Source organism: Paralichthys olivaceus, chromosome 6 (genome assembly GCF_024713975.1).
Source record: "Paralichthys olivaceus isolate ysfri-2021 chromosome 6, ASM2471397v2, whole genome shotgun sequence".
Lineage (NCBI taxonomy): Eukaryota > Metazoa > Chordata > Actinopteri > Pleuronectiformes > Paralichthyidae > Paralichthys > Paralichthys olivaceus.
This window is the reverse complement of record NC_091098.1, coordinates 16,888,633-16,912,579: the sequence shown is the minus strand read 5'-3', so window position 1 is coordinate 16,912,579 and position 23,947 is coordinate 16,888,633. Positions and strand designations below refer to the sequence as shown.

General features: G+C 42.2%; 3 protein-coding genes across 3 annotated transcripts; all 3 read right to left on the bottom strand.

Moving 5' to 3' along the window:
- Positions 1-1,814: 1,814 nt before the first annotated feature.
- Positions 1,815-10,471, bottom strand: tktb (transketolase b). Its single transcript, XM_020096286.2, has 15 exons — positions 10,284-10,471; positions 9,568-9,853; positions 6,827-6,944; positions 6,629-6,742; positions 6,407-6,504; positions 5,594-5,785; positions 5,047-5,174; positions 4,762-4,958; positions 4,120-4,284; positions 3,552-3,708; positions 3,332-3,462; positions 3,156-3,239; positions 2,937-3,033; positions 2,654-2,773; positions 1,815-2,391 (listed from the first exon to the last, which is right to left on the bottom strand). The coding sequence occupies exons 2-15, from the start codon at positions 9,672-9,674 to the stop codon at positions 2,219-2,221; spliced, it is 1,881 nt and encodes a 626-aa protein (XP_019951845.1). The 5' UTR covers positions 9,675-9,853; positions 10,284-10,471; the 3' UTR covers positions 1,815-2,218.
- Positions 10,472-10,772: 301 nt separating this feature from the next.
- Positions 10,773-13,576, bottom strand: lrrc23 (leucine rich repeat containing 23). Its single transcript, XM_020096021.2, has 8 exons — positions 13,124-13,576; positions 12,409-12,518; positions 12,188-12,308; positions 11,943-12,084; positions 11,585-11,715; positions 11,356-11,492; positions 11,041-11,245; positions 10,773-10,943 (listed from the first exon to the last, which is right to left on the bottom strand). The coding sequence occupies exons 1-8, from the start codon at positions 13,205-13,207 to the stop codon at positions 10,911-10,913; spliced, it is 963 nt and encodes a 320-aa protein (XP_019951580.2). The 5' UTR covers positions 13,208-13,576; the 3' UTR covers positions 10,773-10,910.
- Positions 13,577-13,776: 200 nt separating this feature from the next.
- Positions 13,777-23,725, bottom strand: rbm10 (RNA binding motif protein 10). Its single transcript, XM_020096316.2, has 23 exons — positions 23,589-23,725; positions 23,032-23,089; positions 22,398-22,941; positions 22,139-22,309; positions 21,971-22,040; positions 20,076-20,149; positions 19,112-19,198; positions 18,892-18,952; positions 18,636-18,794; positions 18,161-18,321; positions 17,886-17,983; positions 17,580-17,667; positions 17,209-17,413; positions 16,992-17,101; positions 16,829-16,910; positions 16,555-16,646; positions 16,249-16,440; positions 15,746-15,940; positions 15,484-15,540; positions 15,152-15,346; positions 14,863-14,910; positions 14,716-14,771; positions 13,777-14,469 (listed from the first exon to the last, which is right to left on the bottom strand). The coding sequence occupies exons 2-23, from the start codon at positions 23,046-23,048 to the stop codon at positions 14,379-14,381; spliced, it is 2,853 nt and encodes a 950-aa protein (XP_019951875.2). The 5' UTR covers positions 23,049-23,089; positions 23,589-23,725; the 3' UTR covers positions 13,777-14,378.
- Positions 23,726-23,947: the final 222 nt, after the last annotated feature.

The following is a 23,947-nucleotide window of genomic DNA, read 5'->3' as shown; positions in this document are numbered from 1 at the left end:
TCTGTTTTCTGTTTTTCTCCACACAGAATCAGACTGGGATCTAAACAGACTACATTGATCTTTGACCTTTTACGACACGAGACAGTTCAGGTTGGAGTCAGACTTGTTTGGCCAAGCTCCACTAGCGTGTATGTATGAAATCAAACACGACCTCTGCGGACAAGGACAATGAGCCCGTCTTCACATTCTGTGCACACATACATACATTGTGTAAAGCCAAGCAGGTGCCACTGACTGAGTGTTGAGCCAAAGTGGGATTTTCACTGTGGGCTGACACCTGCCTCCAGACTGTATTTGCTCAGTTGCCACACATACATGCACTACATCTGTTGACATGTAAATGAATGCTGTTATATCCCAGACAACCTGAAAGACAAGATCAATATAAAGACCAGATTTATGCATCAGATCTTGGTCGTGAAACATGGTTTTATATTTCTGTATCTGGAGATCAGCTGATGAGACGGAGACGGCAGCAGAACCCAGACATGTTCCAAATGGCACATCGGACAACTTAGCAGTCAACACTGAAACTCTCGGGCCCCCGCGTACTCTTCCAAGGTAAATAGCGATGTCATCCGAAGCCCATACATTTAAATCTTGACATGAGCATGCAGTAACTCACCAACCACATTCAACCTCATAAGAAACCTCAGTCAGACAACACTCTGGATGAACAGATTCCACTGCAGAGAATGGTTCTCAAGTGTAAAATGCAGACACACAGCTCTTAATGTAAGCAAGAAAAAAATGATTGAGGGAAGTATTTATGAATCAAAAGAGGAAAATTGGATTTGCCAAGAAAAAAAATGCAATAAGCTTGAAATTAGAATGGCACTCAGTCGAGCACAAACTTCCACCAAGTCCAACAGTCTCCTTAAGGAGCCACATTTAAATTCACTCAATCCAGATTTTTATTTGGATCTGCAGCAAACTGCACACATGCTCAAAAATCAGTCTCCTGAACATGCTTAAGTTGTTTTTTTATTTAATAAAGATCAATGAATTAATGTCTGAAAAATTTATTTTTTGAAAAACTTACAATGTTAAAGTGAAAAAATAAAGTACAACTAGATCACTCCACCATCTCACCACATTGCATATCTACGAGCCCTTTGTGTGTGTGTGTGGTTGTGTTTCAGGGGTTAAAATGCATGTAAAAAATGAGTGTAAAAAGAATTTCCCCTTGAGGGATTAATAAAGTATCTCTATCCCACCCCTGATCCACATCAACACAAAATGATGGATTCTTCCCTGAGGCAAGTACCACATCCTTCCTTCCTTCCACCAAGTTTTATGGTAATAGGTTGAGTAGATTTATCAAAATCATGCTTACAGATAAACAATCCAACCAAAAAATAAACAGACAGGAGTGAAGATATATAAGCTCCACCAAATTAACATTTCAAGCCTTAATTTAAGTCACATGTACACAATGGTAAATTTATGTCAGCACGGAACATTCTGGATGAACTTCGACAATGATGCTGCGTGCAAAACAGCAACATTGATATGCTAATACAACACATACTTATGTTCACAATGTTTGTTTAGTACACTCACACCTACATATTTAGTAATCTGCATGGTTTTGGACGGTGGGACCAAGAGAAGTGTTCTTCCCATGTCAGCACAGGTTAACACCAAACAGAAAGATCCTGGTCAGAGTGGAATCAGAACCAGGGACCTTCACTACTACTACTACTACTACTACTACTACTACTACTACTACTGCACCACCATTAATGCCTGCACAAAATATTCTGAAAATCCCTGAAGTGGGTGTTGAGATATTAAAGGACAAACACATCATGCATCATGATATTCTTTTTAATTCAGCACATCGCGGCAATCACACAATGACAGGTGAAATGCAAGTAACACTGTGCAGTGTATGTGGTCAGGAACCATGACAGGAATGCTTAAACAGTTCATTACTAAACTGGTTAGACTTTGAGTTAGACTTGCACTCTGGGTCTTTGAAGAACAAATCTGGACCCAAGCTTTTTGACTGAGCATTTATGACTAAACACAACAAAACGTTATCTCGCACATTAGAGTTATGACAAACCGTAACAGTGCTTCTTAGAAAAAGATGGTCCAGAAAGGAAGTGAGAAATCACAAGAAATGGATGCCAGAGAGCTTTTAAGATGGGCAGAAAACCAGGAAGTTGGGGTAGAGTAAACAGAGCAACACGTGGGAGATCCGGAAGAGTCCTTAGTTTGCAAAGGTCTGACGGACGGCTTTAGCGATGTGTTTGGCGCTGATACCAAAGATGTCCAGCAGCTCATTGCACTTTCCACTGCGGGGAACACCAGACACTGCCAGTCGGGTCACAATGATGCCAGGCTCTGCGCCAACAGCTGACAGGACTGCTTCTCCGAGACCACCTACACACAGGAGACAAGACCAGAGAGATGGAGGTTTTCTGAATATGTCCCAGGTAGAAGTAGCTTGAGAAAAATCTTAGTATAAAAGCTCTGATGAATATTTTTTAAATCCAACCATCCAGGGGCTAGACCCAGTTAACATTACAACCATGGCCCCCTGACATATTCTTGGCAAGAAACAAAACCTGCAAATCTTCAAACACGTGTGGCACTTGCTAAAGAATCAGACAGGAAATCAAAGTGCAACAGAAAAACAACCCACCCTCCTTGTAGTGGTCCTCCACAGTGATGATTTGTCCTCCTGTGGCTCTGGCACTAGCCAGAATGGTAGAGGCATCCAGGGGCTTGATGGTGAACGGGTCAATCACTCTGATGTTCTTTCCTAGAGGATAATAGAATAGATTAGAAATGTGTTATTTTTATTAGGCCACAACAGCTAAATGAGTGACTGATGACCTGATCCCCTGAATTGAACACTGGAATTGTAGATAGTGGTTTTGAGACTAATTCCTGCGTTTAGCCACTAGAGGGCAACATAAGTTTACCTTCGCTGGCCAACATATCAGCAGCAGCAAGGGCCTCATGGAGAGTAACACCAGCTCCGATTACAGTCACCCGATCATTGTCAGACTGGCGCACAACCTGGTTTAATACAGACATTTATTCATGTTGCAGCTCTTCTGGCTTCCGTTCCATTATCTTTTGATTCTAATATCCGCCACAACAAGAATTGATGTGTGTAAAACCATGGTAGGGATCATTACCTTGGCTACACCGACTTCAAACTTCTCATCTGGAGAGTAGATGACTGCAGTATCTGGTCTGCTGGTACGGATGAAACAGATACCCTGCGAATATAGAGCGATTCAACATAATGTCACTTCTTCATTGTTACTGGACAAGTCTACTTTATTTATTTTTTAAAGTCAGACCCACCAACCTTTGTATTGGCTGCTAGCTCGACAGCCCGCTCTGTGGACACGGCATCACTGGGGTAAAACACAGTGCATGTTGGGATGGCACGGAACATGGCCAAGTCCTCCAGAGCCATCTGGGAAGGACCATCCTCACCTTAAGGGAAAAAAGAGATAAAGCTCAGTCAGTGACGGGGTGCAAACTCAACGCTTCCTAATAAGTGACCGCTCAGAGGAAAAACTCACCGATGGAGACTCCACAGTGGGATCCTACCAGGTTGACATTTGTCTGGGAGATGGCTCCCATACGGATCTGGTCATAAGCTCTAGACAGGAAAGCCGCAAATGTGCTGGCGAATGCGACTGTGCGGTCACGGGTGGCACAGCCAATGGCCACTCCCACCTATAGCAGCAATTATTATCGAAAAGTGGTTAGTTTTAATGACAGTGGAAGGGATTAAGCAGAAGGAGGCTCAAGTAAACTGGTCACAGGTGACGAGCAGTAAAGACAAGCTAGGATTATCAGACTAGAGAATGAATAGCAACAGATTAGACCAATTTGGAGCAGATCTTGTAGTTAAGAGTTCAGCCACATGTCTTTCATAACCATTATGACACTTGACCAGCCAGGGCAGATAAATTGACTTCAGTACAAAACACTTCCAACTGTATTTCAACATTATGCAGATTTACAAGAACTCTGAATTCACTTTGTTTCATGTTTGAAAAAAAAAAAGCATTTGAGGAAACAACATCAAGAGCATTAAAAAAAAAAAAAAAAAGAATCTCTCTGGAGGACTAAACTACTACGTACCATATTCTGTTCAGCGATGAAACACTCGATGTAGCGGTCGGGGAAGGCCTTCTTGAAGGTCTCGGAGAAGGTGGAGTTTTTGGTGTCCCCATCCAGAGCTACCACTCTCTGACTGGCCTTGCCCATCTTGGCCAGCGCAACACCGTATGCTCGCCTAGTTGCCATCTGACAAGACAGAGAGGAAATGGGTGTCCAGTAATTTAAGAAGATTAACAAGGTAAATATCACAACAACAAAATATTATTTTTGTAGGAAGTCTCAGGTGTTGAATCAAAGTGAGGTCAGGCTCTCAACACAACAAGCACACAGGAAAGTTCTATTCTAAAATACTGCTGTACCCCATTGAGTATTCTCTACTGAGAAATTAGTGCATAAAAATGATGGATATAATAAATTAAAAAGTAGAGAAAAAAAATTGTAAACTGTACCATCATACATTCAAACACGGTTGGCTTTTTATAACTGGCGGAACAACACAGGACGCAACAGTGCAATTGACATAGTGAGGCAAGTCATAATCGGACTATGCTCTTTAATGTGTAAACAGGAATATGAATGGTAATATTCTTTTAGCAACTCATGTAACACCAAAATCTAAAACATTTCTTATTCTAAAGGTCAATAGCTGGCAAGAAAAAGTACCTTGTCTCCTTTTTTGTAGGCTGGGGGTGAGGGCAGGGAGATGAGGCTCAGGTCTGCAGGTGCTGTGTCATCATTGGGCAATTCAGGGCAAAGGGTCTTGTTGGGGACCTGGATCTGAGACCGCAAGTCTTTCAGGAGGTCATCGACTCTGTCCTTAGGGATGGGCTTTCCATGCCAGTTATCAAGATCCTCGATATCTACAGTTAAGAGATAAAGATGAGAACTCACATCCAAAGAACTGAAGAAAACGTTGATGAATATTCACCTTATTAATTCTTTCCTTACTTTTGAGTCCTTTGCCCTTGAAGGTCTTGGCAACAATGCAAGTGGGTTTGTCCTTGATCTGCTGAGCCTGCCAGAAAGCTTTGCACAGTTCCTCCACATCATGTCCATCCACCACATACGTGTTCCACCTGCACACACATGGCTCAACTTTAACTACATACCACACATCAAAAATCAAATATTAACCCAAAAGCAAAGGGAGGTATTACATATCTAAGCAAACAGGTTAGGCTTAAAAATCATTAACTGTGCTAAGAGGAGCAGAGATAAAAGAAAGGTCAATATTTCAATAGAGGGGATGAGAAAGTCCAGCAAGATGTGGCCAAATGAAGTCTACCCATGACAGTGTGAAATTACAACATTATACCTGTACAAACAGCTGGAAGAATTTGTGAGGTCCCGATTATTCAAATGTAAAAACATGACAATAAAAGACTCTGTAACCTCGGAAGTAACCTCGGAAGTGCCCGATGTTGATTTGTGCCAACATATATGAATATTCCTGAAGATATTGGACAAAAGTGGAGAGTTAGGAGTTGGTACTGACCCAAAAGCTTCACAGCGTTTGCGGTAGGTCTCCATGTCGTGCATCAGGGGTGCAGCCTCACTCTGACCCAGACGATTGACATCCATGATAGCCACCAGGTTGTCCAGCTTGTAGTAGGAGGCAAAGGCCATGGCCTCCCACACAGAGCCCTCAGAACACTCGCCATCACCCAGCATGCAGTACACACGGTAACTACAACACAATGAAGGGGATCATGACAATATTGCTGAAACATTGAATCCAAACCTTCTACTCTCCAACTATGCAAAGTTGATTATTGCATCCTGCTGCCTTCTACAATCTAGACAGATCCATCTGTATCCTTTCTTATGATGCTGTAAATTGCCCCATGTATTAATTAGGAAGTATTTATTTAATGAAACTCACTTTAATGAAATCAGCCCAACAATTACAGTGAAAACTGATCAGAGCATGTCAACTCTTGACCCTGTTACATGCTCCTGCCATGGACTGACTTAACACAATTACACTACTACTGATTTATCCAGTTAACAGATTATGGTGCATCAGGAACCCCTTTAGCCAAGCAGGTCCCGACCAACTAGTTTAATCATTACACTCAATTTATTTACATTGAATCAATGTTGAAGCAACAACTCTGTGATGCAACTTGACATCCTGAAGATGTGAAATGTCAAACACTGAGAACGTCTACCCTTCACTATAAACTTAATCCATAATAACATTTATTCTCCTGACTGTTTTACACTGAACTACACCTTTTTTTTTTAACTGGATTAGGTTTAAATCTTTTAACCTCATCACTTGTCCATAATTTGGCTCCATGCTCACCTGGATTTGTCAAAGTGTTTGCCAGTATAGGCCATCCCACAGGCAGCGCCAAGCCCCTGTCCCAGGGAGCCTGTTGCCACATCAACAAAAGCAAGTTTCTGGTGGAAACAGGAACATGGGAGGAAAAACGTTATACAAGATAGATGGTGGTTGGGGCATCAGTTTTTTCTGTTCTCCAAGGAAACATGAATACCAGAAGAGAATTCAGGACTCTTGACTTACTGGTGTGGGGTGGCCCTCCAGGTCACAGTCAATCTTGCGCAGGTTGAGCAGATCAGACTCCTTCACAAAACCTGCCTCTGCCCAGGCAGCATACAGGACCGGTGCAGCATGGCCCTAGAGATAAGTTGTTGTTTTTAAACACCAACATTACAAAACTTCAAGTAACTGACCAACGGAAGGATCTCTCCATATGCAAACCTTAGAGAGCACAAAGCGGTCGTTGCATTGGTTGCGAGGATCATCTGCTTTGTAGCGCATGGTGTGGAAGAAGAGCACAGACATGAGCTCTGCAGCACTGCAGCATGATGTCGGGTGACTGGGAACAAGAAGAAAGACAACCACTTAGACAGGAGAACAGTTAAAATGCCAACATGCATAAAGAAAACAAATACCACTCCATGCATGTTTTGGTGCATTCAGGGATCCTTACACTTTATTTTCAGCCATGAAAGAGAACTTAGTACAATTAATTTTCAAAGTACTTTGTTTTAGTAAAGACACTTGTGTAAAACTGATTCTAGTCAGCCAGAAGAGCTTGATGCAAACCGGTTTTGGAACAGCCTCCCATCTAAAAAGCATTAGGAATAACAGTTATGCTAGTAGATTGTTAATTTGCAACAATGTCACCTCACCTCTGTTACCAAACTTGAGAGCTTTAAAAAAAAAAAAACATAAAAGACAACTTGTGGCGACTAAGAGTAAGTTGCTGCAACAGTGGTACAAGTATTGTAATACACATGTTTAGAAATTCCACATTGACCAACAGCATTTCTGTTTCTCTGTGTGGCTTAGATTTCAAATGGGAACATTTCAACCATGCTGGGAACACACAGTGTTATCTTATTCAAATGCATTTCAGGGTCACAGTTACAGTGCTCAGTTTACCCCTTGTACTTTTCTTCAGAGACGACCTGCTGAGAAAAACTCAAGTTGATTCATAGAGGCTGTGACAAAGGCAGCCAGGTTCTCCGAGCGTAATGTTACATATCAGCCTAATAATGAGGAACAACAGGTGATGAGTGTGAGGTGATGAAACTCAAAGACATCCTTTGTTAAAAAGCGGCACAGGAACATCAAGTTCAGCAACCCAACAGTCTGGACTGAACTTTAGGAGGCAACTCACCCTTATCCTGGTACAAGGAAGAGACAATAACTGGTTTATCAACAAACTTTTTCAGCTCAGACATTGCAGTTTTGTCATTAGGTGCAAACTACACAATGCTGGATTTCATGGAAGGGTGCGGATATAATCAAACATTGTAATAGTAATTATGTAGACTACAGGTTATTTCAAATATGACTCAAGTACCTGGCATGTTGTACAAGCAATTGTAAGATTTATATTATAAACTTTAAAAAACATAAAAAGGTTGTGGTCCTTGTCTACAAATATGATCATTATGTCTCGCCAAGCTCTGCTTCAAATTCTGAAAGCTGTGAAATAAGGAAAAAAAAGAACATAATACAAAATACATTTTAAAAAACATGCCATATGAAATGTTTCTGTGACAATAACACAACTAAAACAAAAAATCTAAAACAACAGTTTTAGATTTGACTGTGCTGAGGTGTTTAAGCCTCATGGTATTGGTAACAATACCAGGAAGGTCAAAGGTCAGACAGAATAACCTGCAAATCACAGAAAGCAACAAATCTTTCAACCTCAACAAGGAAACCAAGGAAACTGACTTTATATCATTTTCAATCAAGAGTGACACCTACCTCAGTGAAATAACACTGAGATCATTTGTCATTTATTTTTGAATGCCTAGGGATTAAGTTAGATAAAGAATATTATAAGACAAAGACATTGTTCATTTCTCATTTTAGAAAATCACTTTTTTATAACAAGAATGTTAACATTGTTTCCATAGAACCTTTTCACATAGAACATTTACATGAACACATGCAAATGGATTAAATAAGAAATCAGACAATTTCAAATATAAATCAGACAGTTTTGGCACATTAAAAATATTAAAGTAATAATAACAGTGGACTTTTTTGGTGAAGCCTTGAATAGTTTTGTTTAACACTTTCACTCCTCATTACATAGTGCATCCATGTATAGTTTATCTTGTCGTTTTGGTTGAATTAAACACATCTTCACATGATTGCAGGACTTTCACATGTTTCAATAAATGGGAGGTAAAGTTAAATCAGGGAGGAGGAAACAGGTTGAAGTGAAAGCTTCAGGGAACTCTTGACTTCCAGGATGAAGCAACGTAACAGGTGCACTTTACACTACTCCTCTCTGTGACACACACAATTCCTGGACAGACCAGTGTCTGTCTGTCTGTCTGTCTGTCTGTCTCTCTGTCTGTCTGTCTCTCTGTCTGTCTGTCTGTCTCTCTGTGTGTCTCTCTGTGTGTCTCTCTGTCTGTCTGTGTGTCTGTCTCTCTGTGTGACTAATCTGTTGAACTCTTTTAAAGACGAAGCTACAAATGTAAATTACAACGTCACGCGGTCATGTGATTTCTCATTAGCTCGTTGTGAAAAAGAAAAAAGAAAACAGGTCTGTGGTAATTATCTGTCTCATCTGGGGACTTCACGAGCGACTGCTACAGAAAGCACGAGTAATGACGCTGTGGAGCGAAGACTACAACACCCAGACATGGACGGGCAGCCATTTCTTCAACTTCTCAGCGCCGAGACACACCTCCACAGACTGTTAGCTAACGCTAGCTTTAGCCTGCACTGTAAACCCACATGAATTGAACTGATTCAGACTCAATGGAGACATGTGACGCCACTCGCTAGCTCGTGCGCCGCGGCTGCGTGCAGGTAATCTGCAGCACGTGCAGCCAGGCCGCGCAAGTGAATGGCGCGCGAGCTCCAGGGTCCATATAACCCACATATTTCTTCATAATGATCATAATAATAATAAGCTAATAGTTTCCAATAATAACACTAGCTACAAGTTACTTTGAATGACTTACCCGGAGTTTGAGGCGCATGTCGCGTTGATGGAGTGGATCCGGAGCTTGTTGGCGAGGTCTTTCAGCCCCTGCAGGGTTTTCTCATCTGGTTTGTGGTAGCTAGACATTGTTTCTGGATTTGATTTTGATTCGATTTTTCTTGGGAAGTTGATCTCGGTTATTTGCTTCCTGGTGTCGGGAGTCTTCGTCGCCGCGATCGACCCAGTGCAGACACACAACCGAGGAGGAGGAGGAAGGAGGGAACGAGAGCAGGGGGACTTATGGGTTTTCTAACAGCCACTCCCACCTAATCCAATCATTGGAGGAAGAGGAGATGGTGCAAGTTGGTGTTTCCTCATCGCTGACTCCTGACAGTGATCTCAAATTATTAGTATTACTTTAAATCTCATTTTAAATCTTAACTGAGACAACATCGAGTGACACGAAGCATCCATCTTGCTTTTGGAAGCACGCGAACAAAAGTCTCTATGTGTGATGTTTGTTTTTCTATATCTTTGTGCTGTATTTTTTAATATATGTATACTGATGTGCACCTTCAGGTCTGAAATAAAGCCTAACTAACTAAATGAGAATACCATCGATATATCAAGAGGAAAAGCATGGACGATTTGAACTGATGAATGAATAAATCAATAGATGCACCCACGATGTGGAGATCTGCAGATAATATCAATAATATATAATTATCTGCTAAAACAATGACAGAAATTACTCACAGAGATATTCAATTCTTCATTCAAGTCAAGAAACTATGTTTAGATCTTGTCAGTCTTCTTCCTGGATGAGGCAACAGTGTGATGATGCTGTGTGGAAAATGTGGAAATGCCATAGTCAACTGAATATGACACTGTGAGTCAAAAACTATTCTGATCGGACACAATGAGCATTCTCTTCTTATTATCATACTTGATCCTGGGGATTTTCCACATGTATCATGTCACTGTCCCTTTAAAGCTGCCGCTGGAACCCTGCCAATAAGGAAGAGGAGGCAAAATATGCCCTCTCATCCTTACTCAGGGAAAGAGAACTGTCTGGAGAGGCTCAAATAGCAACCTCTTTATAATTCCTTAGTCACAGACCCCTTGATTTGTAACTTCAGCTGATTACCTGCATTTTTACATGTCAGTGGATGCAACAGAAATATCAATTTTAACGTTATATGCTTTCAAATATTGGCTGTAAGTATGTGAAAACATGACACAAGCTATTGTAATGTGCACATTTATTAATGATGCATCATATACTTTACAGAATACTTCAAGGTCACAGTCACCCATCCACCTGTCTTTTCAAGAAAGTCAAGGAAGTCAAACACTTCCTCATTTAGGCTATTGTTGCAAATCTCAAGGTTCAGGTATTTCCTCTTCTTGAAGTTCCTGAAATGGTACATGCCATTAGAAAAATAGGAAAAAGGATTGTTTTGTTTTTATTGATCACATCAAAATGTGAAATTTAAATGTTTTCCGGCTTTACCTTCATTCTCTCCTGGGCCTCAGTCCTCTCCTCAGCGGAGACAGGATCTTTGTCAATTCGCTCCAGCTGCGGAACAAGAAGCAGCACACTTATTCGGGAGTCTGTTGTTTCCACCAGCGGGTTGTTAGAAATCACCAGAGCACGCAGGGTTTTTGACACAAGCCCAAGGCCCCGTAGGCCATTCTCATCTAAGATTGCATTGCCTCTAAGGGGAGAGAGAAAACAATATTTGTGATATATAATCTTTACGGAATTAATAATGCATGCACTAAGTCACTGGTGATATCATTGTAACAGGCTGATTCAACTGTATACCTGACATTGAGGTATTTAAGACACTTCATGTTGGGGCTGAGACCATCCAGAGATTCCAGTTGGTTGTCTCTCAGATGAAGGGTGGTCAGGTGCTCTAACCTCTCCAAACCCTCCAGACGTTTGATTACATTTTGGGCCTGAGCAGAGAGCAAGGATGGTTGCAGGCAGCAGTTCTCTGGTTATCACATACATACTAGTGTCATGAACCAATTCATGGAAGGGTTATTACCAGATATAATCGTTGCAGGTTTGGAAGGTTAATGCCATGAGTGGTTTCGAGGTGGTTTCCTCTCAGCTCTAGAGTTGCCAGGTTGCCAAAACAGCCCTGCTGAAGGCTCTTCACTGTTTTAATACCGTTACCTGCCAAAGAGATTTCAAAATTGCCATCTAATAATATACATTATAGGAACTAGATATTTGATACCTTGCTGAGGGGATAGAGAAAGTTTTACATCTAAGACTAAACGAGAGTAAAGTGCCTTCTGATCCACTAATAAGTTGCAGTATCTTATTATGACTTCCCCAATTTTAAAAAAGAATGAAAGTGAACTTTTCCAGATTTGAAAACACAAACTAAAAAACCAAACCTTTAAGATTGAGGCTCTCTAAAGAAGGTCCAACTAGGCCGTCTAGGTCTGTGAGCCGGTTGACAGCCACACTCAGCCACTGCAGGTAGCTTAACTGAGTGAAAGGATTTCCTTTGAAGCATGCAATAGCATTATTGTCAACCTGCAGAAGAGATGCATTCAGGGGTTACCATCAATCATAATGAACGATAGTGACAGCCCCAGAGATGTTAGTGTCCAAACTAACAAATACGAGAGCTTCTTGCCTTCAGCCACAGCAGATGGATCAGAGATGCCAGAGGGGACAGATCAGTGAGGTGGTTATTGGACATATCCAGGAAACGAAGGTGAACGAAGCTGCTAATTGCAGCTATGTCATTCAGTCCTCTGAGGGGTAAGGAATCAGAAGAATTATATATGATGATGATATGAATTAAAACTACAGGCCAAAGGCAATTTTATTTCACACATATCTTTCTCTCCATACTTGTCTTTTAAGTCCAGTTTGACAAATGCATGTCTAAGTCCATTTCCTGTTCTGCACAGCAACGACAGCCCCTCACTTATGGTTTCCTGGGTAAGATTGCAAACCTGCACCTGTTGAACACAGAGAGGGACAATATCATCTATATATCAAAGAATTATTCGTGCAATTATTGGACACATAATTATAAACCCCAATGTTTGTGTCTAAGTATGGGGCCTGTAGTTTTTTAAAAAGTCAAATCTTAAGAAATCCAGAATCTTGCAGATGAGGGTTAAAACATTCTCTCAACTTGTGTCTCTCAAGTCTCCACACTGTAACTCTATAGGATTAGTTTGTACAGTCCCATTCTTTTAATGTCGTGGGTTAAATGTTGACTACATTACACCTGTGGATGTAAGGTCTCCTCCATGTTATTACATTGGAGGGCAGGTGGTGTGTGGATGAAGTCAGGTCAAGCGTCTTTCTTTTAATGAATGGCGAAATAACCTGTTGATGCACTGTTATTGTAAAATGGAGAGTGGCTTTAAAGTGACTCTTGTTATTCTTAAGCTCTTGTGTTTTAATGTTTTGTGTTACTGGATGCCTTATTTCCCTCAGGATCATTACACTATCTATTTCCTTGAGTCTATCCTCCAGACAGCTTTACCATCCATTTACAAAATGTGTGAGAATTCATTCACTTCTGAGATTCATTTAATCGCTCAGTCAACTTTACCTTCTCGTCCTCTCCCCCCACTTTAAGAGTGTCTTCCTCTCCATCTACATCCGACACGACTGTGTCTTCGTCCACGTCAGACATGATGGTCCACTTGGCTTAATTTCACAAAATACAAATCCTCCGTTCACGCGTAAGCGAGTTTTCGGTAGCTAGCTAATAATGAACGCAACCGTCTGGGTTAGCTAGACTAGCAGAACTTTATGTGACCGTAGCGAGCAGCAACCAAAACTAAACTCAGCTTAGTGACTTCACAATACAACTACAACCACCAAGAAGCTAACTGCGGGGAAGCTAATGAGCTAACCGTGATCTGTGTTTACGCTTGTTGCCATGGAAACTTAACAAGCGCACAAGTGAGTTAACGCGCGTGAGAATCAAACAGTTCTCAGATTTAAAAAAAGAAAGAACGTGCCCTGCAACATCGACTTCTGCAGCTCGAGATGTTGCATTAGAAACACAAACAACACGAGTTGCATCATATTCCTCTTTTTAAATCTTGCACACAACACAATTTGGAAATTTAAAGTTAAAATGTGGAAATGATACAACCGTTGACTGGCTCGCCCGCAGAAGACATCGTGGATTAATAGTGATAATTATTTTTATAAGCTTAATGAAACACGTTTGAAGAAATACACATAGAAAAACTATTTTCTCCAGAGATAAGTATGTATTACATCTTGAATTCATACATGTGATATAACAAACTGACACACTTTTCACCCACACACTAGTGTTTGTGTGACCCTGTCCATTTCACGAGGCCACAGTCTCACAGCTCCCACCGTGGTATAAAAGTGCTCATTCTAAAATGTATGTACACTTTATGCCCAGATCAGTCATTCACTGAATGGTAAGGCATATTACATTAAATAAAAAAAATCTATGGTGCATAGACAGTAATATTAGAAAAAATAATTTGCTGCCAATAAAGATCTTCAGCGATCTTTCACGTTCCCACAGCAAATGTTTCCCAACCACATAAGGCTTGTTAATCAGACACAAGCTCTGAAGCAAGTGAGAACGCAAAACTGCATCATACAGGAAGAAAGCAAAAAAAAAGGTGCATTCTGTGCAATATCCTGACATCCACTGCTACAGGATCAGTTCAGTTCATATGTATTACCACTGTTGAGGTAACTGTAGAGTCAAAACAAAATGAAAAGGCTTATATATGATGATCATGGTGAAGTGTTGCGTGCTGGGCTTTGTCCTTTTGTCCGGGACGTTCCCTTGTCAGGATGTAGAGGATTTACGGTGAGGGCATGTTGCGCAATAGGAGACCCTTTTTCACTCCACCCTGCAGCATCCTGGCACCAAGACTGGTGCCTGTGATCCCATCACTAAAGAAAGACAGTCAAACAACATCTGAGCACACACAAAATAAGATAAATTCCCATCCATCATTGCTGAAAAATTGTTGTATTTTGAAATTATATATAAGAACATCAACATATATAGATGAAGTTACTACAGTAAACAGTTATTTAAACAGCGCAAGAGGACTCTGGCGAACAAAAGGCCAATTGTTAACCTGAAACAACTACAAGACATCAACACAGTCAGTTTGTTACGTCACTGCTGCTTACATGGGGCTAAACCTCCTCTTCTTCAGAGCAGGAGGTTCAGATCCATCAGGAATTCTCTGCAACCAAAAAAAGGAAAATTAAATTAACAATAACCGCACTCAACTCAGATTAGCAACAACTATTGTCAGACAGTGATGGATGACCAACCTCTTTGCCTGCAGCTTCCTGCTGGGCTCTTCTCTGCTCCAAGTTTTGCTGTGGGCAGACAGATTAACGGGTCAAACCTAAACATCATAACAAGCGAAATGTCACTGTGCTGCACTTTTATCATTATGAAATACCCTCTAGATAACAGACAGTAAAGGATGCATGAGAATATTTAACAAAATACACAGTACACAGGCTGGTTTTCCAGCCTGGAGTGAACACATGGTCCCATCATTTATGCAGTGTGTGTAGTGGTGTGAAGTTCAAGGCTAGCTGTTTGTGTAACCACCTTATGGAGCTCAGAGAGCTGCTGGTGCCTGATGAGGGCCTCCTTACTGGGGAACTGTCTCCTACACAGCAGACAGGCCAATTTAACCCAGTCTGTCAATCTGCCCTCCTTCTCATCTTTGTCGCCTCCTTCTTCATCGCTGTCCGTTTCTCCGCTGTACGCTGGGACCAGACCCTGCTGCTGAGGAGGAGAACTCTACAGAGGAGGGACACAAGGTGAGGAACTGATAAAGAGACAGATACAGAGATAAATGTATGCTGAAGAACAGTATATAATCAGACATACTATAAAAAATGTACATAATAAGTGCATCACAGTGTGCTTGTCCTTACTTCTGTACTTTGTCTGATCTGGTCCAAAAATATCTGAGGCCGTTCAGACAGTGCCCCCTGCAGGACAGAAATTCAGAGGGATAACCAGGTTAGTTGGTAAGACCTTTTCTAAGGCAGACATTCTTTTCTTATTTGCACTAGAGCAGAATGATGGTAATAGGAGCCTGAACCTAAGTCCACTCCCTCACTATGATACCCTGCTGTCCTGAAGACACGCAGATGTTTACAGCTAAGCACTAATGTCTTTGCAACGATCGTCCACCTTTTTCTCCAGAACTGCATAGCCTGCATCAGCACTCGCAGACTCTCGGCGGTCATCTAAGCGACTGTGGCCCGGTGCTCTGGTGTAACCAGGAGGCAGCGCTGTCGAGCCTACCGCAGGGGAGGAGGAGACAGAGCGCATGTTCTCCTTCTGTCTATTGAGACTCTTAGCCCAGCGCTCCATATCTTTGGCAATCTATTAAGACAAACATCAAGAAATATAATTTAGCCAGTTAAATTGATTCAACAGAGGATGATTTAAAATTTGACAAGGTCATATTCAGCGAGTACCAGAAAACCAACAACACATTTAATAAACACCACTGCAGTCATGTTTTTATACTCTAAGGTAGTATTGGTAGTCTATCTATAATCAGAGGTTTTACAAATGTCCAATCAAAAACCCAGAGCAAAGCAAACATAAAAGTTACTATACAAATAAAAATAAGTCAGTTATTGTACACTTCTGTAAGTTCTTGTGTCCAGTATGTAGATTATTTATACCTGTTGAGCAGTTTTATTCTTGGGCTTGTCTTTTTTCTCCTTGCTGCCAGGAGAAGCAAACAGTGAGTCTGACGGGGCCATGCCTTCACTCATTGAAGCGCCCTCTGCGTTTGACTGGCTAGCAGCAGGAATGTAGGTGTGTTTCTCTCCATCCCAGTACATGTACTGCTGACTGTGAGGGTTGTAGTAGTACTGCAAAGATGAAAGGCAGACAAAACCAAAACCAGACTGAGATGTGAAGAAGAAGACACATTCAAAAAAGTGCAGGCTGGACATTCAGATTACAGTGCCATCATCACTCTTCACCTGGGAGTTAGGGTCATAGTAGAGGCCTGTGAGTGGGTCGTAATAGTAGGCAGAGCTCTCATCGTACTGGTATGTTGACACATCTGGCACAGCTGCAGTCAAAGACACAGGACATTCGTCTCAAGGTCAGAGGCCAAATTTTAAAAAACACTGAATTAATCATAAAATGTGGGTTAGTTAATCATAAATGCTACATCTATTTACAGTTTTTAATGAAAATGTTAAATTAGTGTTTCTAATTCTTGATAATATGACTCAACACAAGAAGCCTTACGGTATTGCTGGAGCTCATGTTCAGTGCCTGGGGTTGCAGGTTGGCTGGGGGCAGCTGGCTGTGGTTTTCCCACTATTTCAACCTGTGGGGAGACAGAGCTCATAAAGCAAGAGGGTAACGGTTAAATGAACAGGAGGAATATTAGTAGGCAACGCTAACGAACCTGTGTGGCTGATATGGCAGCTCCTGTGGTGCTGAGAGACGTTTGTGTGTGACTGAGAGCCTGCTGCACAATTGTTGATCCCAATGTCACTGCCTCAGATGAAATGGCAGCTGCACGTGAACAAGCACACACAAAAAAGTTCAGTTTAGTCGATTTACATTGCTACACAGATCATAAAGTCAATATGTTTGAGATACTTTGTGTATATAATAACTACCTGGGGCAGCTCCTCCTGAGTATGTCCCCACCAGGGCTGCTCCTAAACTGGGTAAAGCAGGAACCCTGGTATCTGCCTGGGCCTTGAAACTTGCACCATCTGCTCCAGAATATTCATGCCCTTCCTGATTGTATGTTACTGCTGACCCCTGCTGATACACTCCTGTATCTACACTCTGGCCTCCGCTTGATCCATTCTGTGCAGTCTGAGCAGTGAGAGGGATTTTTGAAAATTAAGCAAATATATATACAGTATAAAACACAGATATAATAATAATAATAATATAGTAACAACTGCACATCTTGAGAGTAAAGATGTGTTGTGCAGACACATTTTCTTTGCTGTAGTGATAAGTCATAGAGAAAGTTTACCTGTGTCACAGCCCACTGTGCAGCTGCTATAGCTGTGCTGGCCACTGTAGCAGCACTCACTCTGCTTCCATCAGTCAGGAACACGTCACTGGTATAGAACAGAGTGTTTCAGGGAGTTTAGCTGGTGACCTGCATTTTCTTACAGGTATAACAGTAACTTTTTAATTTTGAGACAAAAAAAATTGTTTTAGTTCATTTCTGATCCAATTCTTTCACATGGCCAATGTTTTTTTGTGACATGAAAAAACAATATAGTTCCTTGTGCAATATCAATAATGAGCGCTGCGCTTGTGTTTTCCGTGTTACCGTTTGGAGCCTTTGGCAAACTCCACCACAATTGCCTTGCCATCGATACAGAGAGGTGGCTGGAGAGCCTGTAAGATCTGGAGCAGCTGAGATGCCTCCTGTGAACAACATACAGAGAGCTGTGAGTTCAGTGTGGGTGCACTTGTGTCAAATTGCCTGGGTCTATGTACTGTATGTTTAGGATCAAATGACAGGATGTTTTGTTGATGAATCTAAACTGAATACATATTTAGTTAAAGAGTGAATGGCAATGCTCAAATTCATCTTTTTCTCACCACTATGGTAGAAAGCTGTAGAAAGGCAAACCCCCTGTTGAGATGTGTGTGCTTGTCCTTGATGAGGCGAATATTGGAAGGGGACAGTGTGGCAAATGGAGCCAAAGCAGATAAAATGGCTTCCACTGAAGTATGAGGGCCAAGATTTCTTAGTATCAGAGCTGTTGAAAGAGAAGGTGAGAGATTATTAGATTTTTAATCCACGATTTAAAGAAACAGCGTTTAGGATTTAGGAACATCCACTGGTGAGGCTACACGGCCCTCTCTAGAGGCAGTGTTTGGTTTTGAGAGAGAGAGTTCCAGGTCATATAGAAGCCATGCAATTGGTTTATAGTAATCAACCGCTCATAGTTCATTTTGGCCTGGGACAAACGTGATCACTATGAGTTTCCACTGTACTTTCTAAAAGGGCACATTAATCAGTCCTTCAGTAAACTAAACAAGACATTTAGAAAATGTCAAGAGATGGACTTACTGTCATTTGCAACATCCGCCTGCTGGGCAGCTTGTCCTGGGGCGACAGTAGGACCAGAAGAATGGTAGGGTACTGGGAGAGGCAGCAAACCTTGTGCTCCGTCCTTTTGAAGACCAACAGGCAAATCCCGCTGCAACTGGGGCAACTTCAGCTCAGCCTCTGGGGACAGACATCGTGTCATTGTATAGTACTGTAATGTGAGAGGGAGCTTGCGTGATTGTAAAAGATAAATTAGGTATCTATTTTTAAACCTTACCTGATTTCGGAACGCTGCATTTGAAGCACTTTTCTCTCCTTTTAAAGTTTTGCACACCGCACTGTTGAAATGTTACACAAGCTCGTGTTAGAGGACCTCTTAAAATAATTATCTGCGACAATGACTCATAAACATGTAAGATGAGAAAACACATTTAGATTTCACGTAAAGCGGTACACACACACACACACACACACACACACACACACACACACACAACCTTGTTGCAGAGCCAGTCCTCGTTGGCACGTGGTTTTGGGTCGCTGAAGTGCATCGACACTCTCTGTCCCAGAATCATCAGCACTCCCTGAAAGAAAGAGAGAGGGAAGAAGGGGGAAACAAAGAATGATTATCAGCATTAATTAGGCCACACATGCCAGAGAAAGGCCTCATCTCACAAGAGATGAGAGAGAATGAAAGGGACGAGAGGGACAGAGAGAAAGAGAGAGGAGAATTGAGGCTGAATGAAAGAGGACACCAGAGAATTGTAACCTTCAGCTTTAGGAAATTGGGACGGACTGAGATGGTGTATGTGTAGTGTATGCGCTTGTATCCATTTTTAAGGACACAGTGTGTTCTGTTCAATTGTGTCATCCCTCCCCCCTATAGGGGAACCTTTTCTCATGTTTCCACACATCCCATCCCACTGTGAAAACCTTCACCTCCCAAATAGACAGTAGTAGTAATAGTCTGCTTCCTGCAGACGTAATAATGGTAGATGACCCAGATATGAAAAGTTAAAAAACAAGAAAATTAGGTACTGTATTCATTCTGATTCCACATACAATAGACCATGTGAGAAAGTATATTAATCCTGCCAATACTGTCCAGGAGGTGATACTGTAAACTTAGGAAAAGAAGTGAGAACATCTCGCTGAAGAAAGAGGAGCTTGTATTGGACAAATGAGTAAATGTGACTTGGAGGGTCCAGTTATGAAAACTATGTAGCTGGGCCCCAGACAGACAAATGTCGTGAATTTACCTTTATGTGTACAAAGTAGAAAGAAAAGGTGAATTTCCCTCTTAGGGTACAGATCTATTTCTTTGTGAACACCATACAGGAATGCATCATGTATATTTGACAGGGCACTATTTTAACAGTGCGTTTGTCCTGATATTAACTCATATGTCCCACTGCATGTGTGCATATATGTGTATGTGTGTATGTGTAGGGGGAGAGTGACCTGGTTGGTCTCCATCCAGCGGGTGGCCTCCTGTATGAGATTAAACTCGACGAAGGCGAATCCTCGGCTCTGACCTGGACACCGCCCAGCGCCATGGTTACCGAACAACAACAACAACAACATAACAACAACGCATTGAGGGGTTAGTGCTTCACGTACAGAGGAGAGAGAGACCCTGTATCAGCACTAATAAAATAAGAAATCATTGCTTCCTCTCTCCCTTGGTAATAGCACATCTGACAGCCAGTTGGAGAGCCACTGTCAAATTCAAGGGTGGGAGGACGCACAGTGTCTCAACAGGGTCAAGGACAGAGGGAGAGAGAGAGAAATTCATACCCACTCATCAGTTTGAGTCTTAGCTCTTTTGCTGAATTTGAATGAAACCCAGGCACCAACAGAACACGCACACGCACACGCACACACACACACACACACACACACACACACACACACAGAGAGTCAGAGTGAACTACAAAGCAAGGTGGATGATTCGTCTTAAAAGCTGTTCATTAGTAATGACTGACACCAAACTGTAAAACATATTTAGTTTTACAAATTAATATAGATTTAGGTTTGTTTTTTTTTTTACAACACTGTGAGCATGGAGTGGATTAACAAAAGTCAATATTCAAACATCTCAAACTGAGTGACTTGGTCTTAAAAGCAGAGAAATGGTGATGTAGGAGTGAGAGACAGAGCAGAGCAGGGGACTGTAAGTGTGACCGAGTCAGATACATATTACAGACAACCAGCGAGTTAGCAGTCTGTGTATGTTCAGGCAGGGTTTTCTTTCTGTTGAATCCAAAAAACAAAAAAATAACATACCATATTTCTTAGTAGTAAAACAAAAACGAAAAAACTGGAAAATGGAGCAGCTTTTCCTTTTTTCCATTGTCAGAATCAAATGATGAAAAAAACCCAGAATAAAAAAAGCAGGAAATTCCCATTTCATTTTGCCCTTTTGAACTGAAGGATTTAGAAAGGAAAACAGATGACACGGAAGTAAGGAAACATTTCAGAATAAAAGCCAAGAGAATACCGGGCCACTGGCCAGTCTATAAAAAATTATTATGTAAGCACAGGACAGATAATTTATGTTTTTACGTTTCCTAATTTTTTCCCTTTTTTGATTCTAACAACAAATTTTTTTAAATGTTTTTCCGTTTTTTGGTTTTTAACAAAAGAAATAAAACATGATATTGCAGTTTTTGGTTTCAAAGGCAAGTGAGGCTGGAAAAAAAGACAAGCTTTTGTCAGTGGTATGGATGACGCTCTCATAGCTGAGAGGTAGCTGACAAACACAATCATGTTCTGCTTCTACTGTTCATTTCGCCACTGACACTGTTAGTTCAGAGCCAAATCCATCTAGTCAGACACACCTCACATCAGGACGGATGAGGCAAGAATGGGGATAAAGAAAGCAAGAGAGCCAAAGTGAGAAGGAAACTTAAAGCCATGGAGTGAAGAACTATAAAACTGTATGCATGCATTCTTCTCTTATCACCAGATCTAGAGAGCTCTACTCTGAAGCGTGCAAAGATTTTGGTTTTGTTGCCCTGAGGGTGAAAGCGAGGTTACAGACACCAGCAGACCCAAGAAATGAAGGCAGGAATCTAAGCACTGCCTGTATTTAAGTGTATGAATATAAATTTGTGTTCTGTGCATCAGCTATCTACTCCACTATAGATAAAGAGAGTCAGAGAGAAGGAAAGAGATTGCGAAGACACTTATTGTTAAGAAAAGGAAGACAGAGCAACTAAGATATCGTCTGAAATAGAATTGCAAATGATGGAGCAGGTTATGCATGAGTGATACAAAGGAAAAAAGGAAGAGGAGATGACAGGAGAAAGGAAGTAAGAAAAGAAAAAATATCCAAGCAACGAGCAAGTTCTCACCTGAAGATTTGTTCCTCATGAGGCGAACCTCTCTTGGCTGAATCCCCTGCTCCTGAAGTTGTGCACGAATCTATGAAAACAGAGGCATTATTACCATTTAGCCAACTAACCAACATTCCCCACGTCTAATCAGACCACTGTAGAGAAAATCTCATAACATAAACGTACCTCATTGGCTGTGGCATTGGGTGGAAGCATACGCAGCATTATGATGTTGCTGGGCCTCTGGTTGTGGTCTAGATCTGCACGGTAGTCCTGGTCCCTCTGATCCAACTCTTCAAGCGACAGGTCAGGACCAACGCTCCCGCAACCATGCTCCTCTGACCCCACTGGAAAAGCCTGCATAGAAGAGTCACAAATCAACAACAGATGGCAACAACAAAAACTGTAGCAGCTCTATAAAGAGGATTAACTTTTTATAGCTTACCCTCCTCTTCATTCCCCCACGAGAGAACCTTTCCTCCTCTCTCTGTCTTGCCGTATTATAATCCATTTGTTCAGAAGGGGCACCAACACGACTCCAGTTGCATTCTTTACTCCCTGAGTGAGGGCCACTGTTCTCTGGGAAGCCTCTTCCACCTTTCCCTCTGCCCTTTTGCTGTAGGCCAGTCTGTAGCTGCTCAAATTCCCGCCGGGACCCGTCCTCATCCCTCTGGAGCAAGGGGAGGGCTAATTCAGGCCGCAACTGAGAGCAAGGGGGCCACGGGAGCCCCTTCCCCTCGTGCGCAACGTCCCCTCGCCCATCGCCTCTCTTGTGGAACCCTGGGCGATCCTGGAGACGGCCCGGTGGGAAGTCAGGGGCGCCCAGCGTTTGCTCGTCACGGCCATACGGTCCAGCTCCCTCTGCTCGGACATCGTATCCTGCTCCTGCCTCATCCTCCTCTTGTCCATAGCCTCTGTAGTCCATGTCCCGGAAGTTGTGGTCATTGTGGTTGTTGCCATAGCGACCTATGCGGTCACCTCGTCCGCCCCTGTTGACCATTGAAGATGATGTGAGGGACTCTGGTCTGACGAATGTATGTTAGTAAGAAAGTGTATGAAGGTAAAGATTGTTTACTCACCTCCGCTCATAGTCCATGTCGGCCACTGACTCTGGTCCCAGTCTCTGACCTTTTCTCTCTGGTTTCAAAGAGAATTAATGATCACATTGACTGTGCACATACCTCATCGTTAAGAAGCACAGAGTCAATCATGAAAGCTGCTTTAATGCAGTAAGTTTGGGACGTGCCTTCAGCAGAGGCGGCTGCTGCAGCCTCCTTACCTGCCCCCAGGTTTGGTGCATTTCTGGTGCTGCACAGACTTCCATAACTTTAATGGAGTCTATCGTCACCGCTTTATACGCTATTCACCCCAAGCGGCTGACACAGACACAGTATCCCTGCATCTCTACTGGATATAAACTGTGTGTGTGTGTGTGTGTCTGATCGAGCTCAAACATACTATCCCAAAAAAAATGGAGTGATCAACAATGACGTGTGGCGGTCATCTCCGTTAGCGCACATGCTAAACTATGCTAACCCGGGGTTGGCTAGCTGCTCCGAGCTGAGCCGCTCAACGGGCTTCGGAGGTTTGCAAACACAACACCGACGTTTGTACGTGAGGTCAGAGGAACACTTACCAGCGTGACATGTACCCGACAGCAGCTCTTTGAATGTCGGCGAGCAGCGCAGGTGAGAAGCCTGTTTGGTTTCTCAGGGACTCAAAGTGTAAAATGGCCACAGCAGGACAACACTTCGGCTGGGCGGGACCAGCGTCTGACTCTGCTTTCTGATTGGTGCTTGGAAAGGGAATGCAAGAATGTGGACGATGATTGGACGAGACGAGCTGGCCGAGCCTACGCTAGGAGCGCGTGACAGATAAACGGAGGAGGATGTGCATGTTGTCATGTTTCTGTTCATCAGATCCAAATCCAAATATTTGTTTTAACCAGTCATGCCTCTCTTATCTGTAGTAATTAAACCAATCATATAACTATGG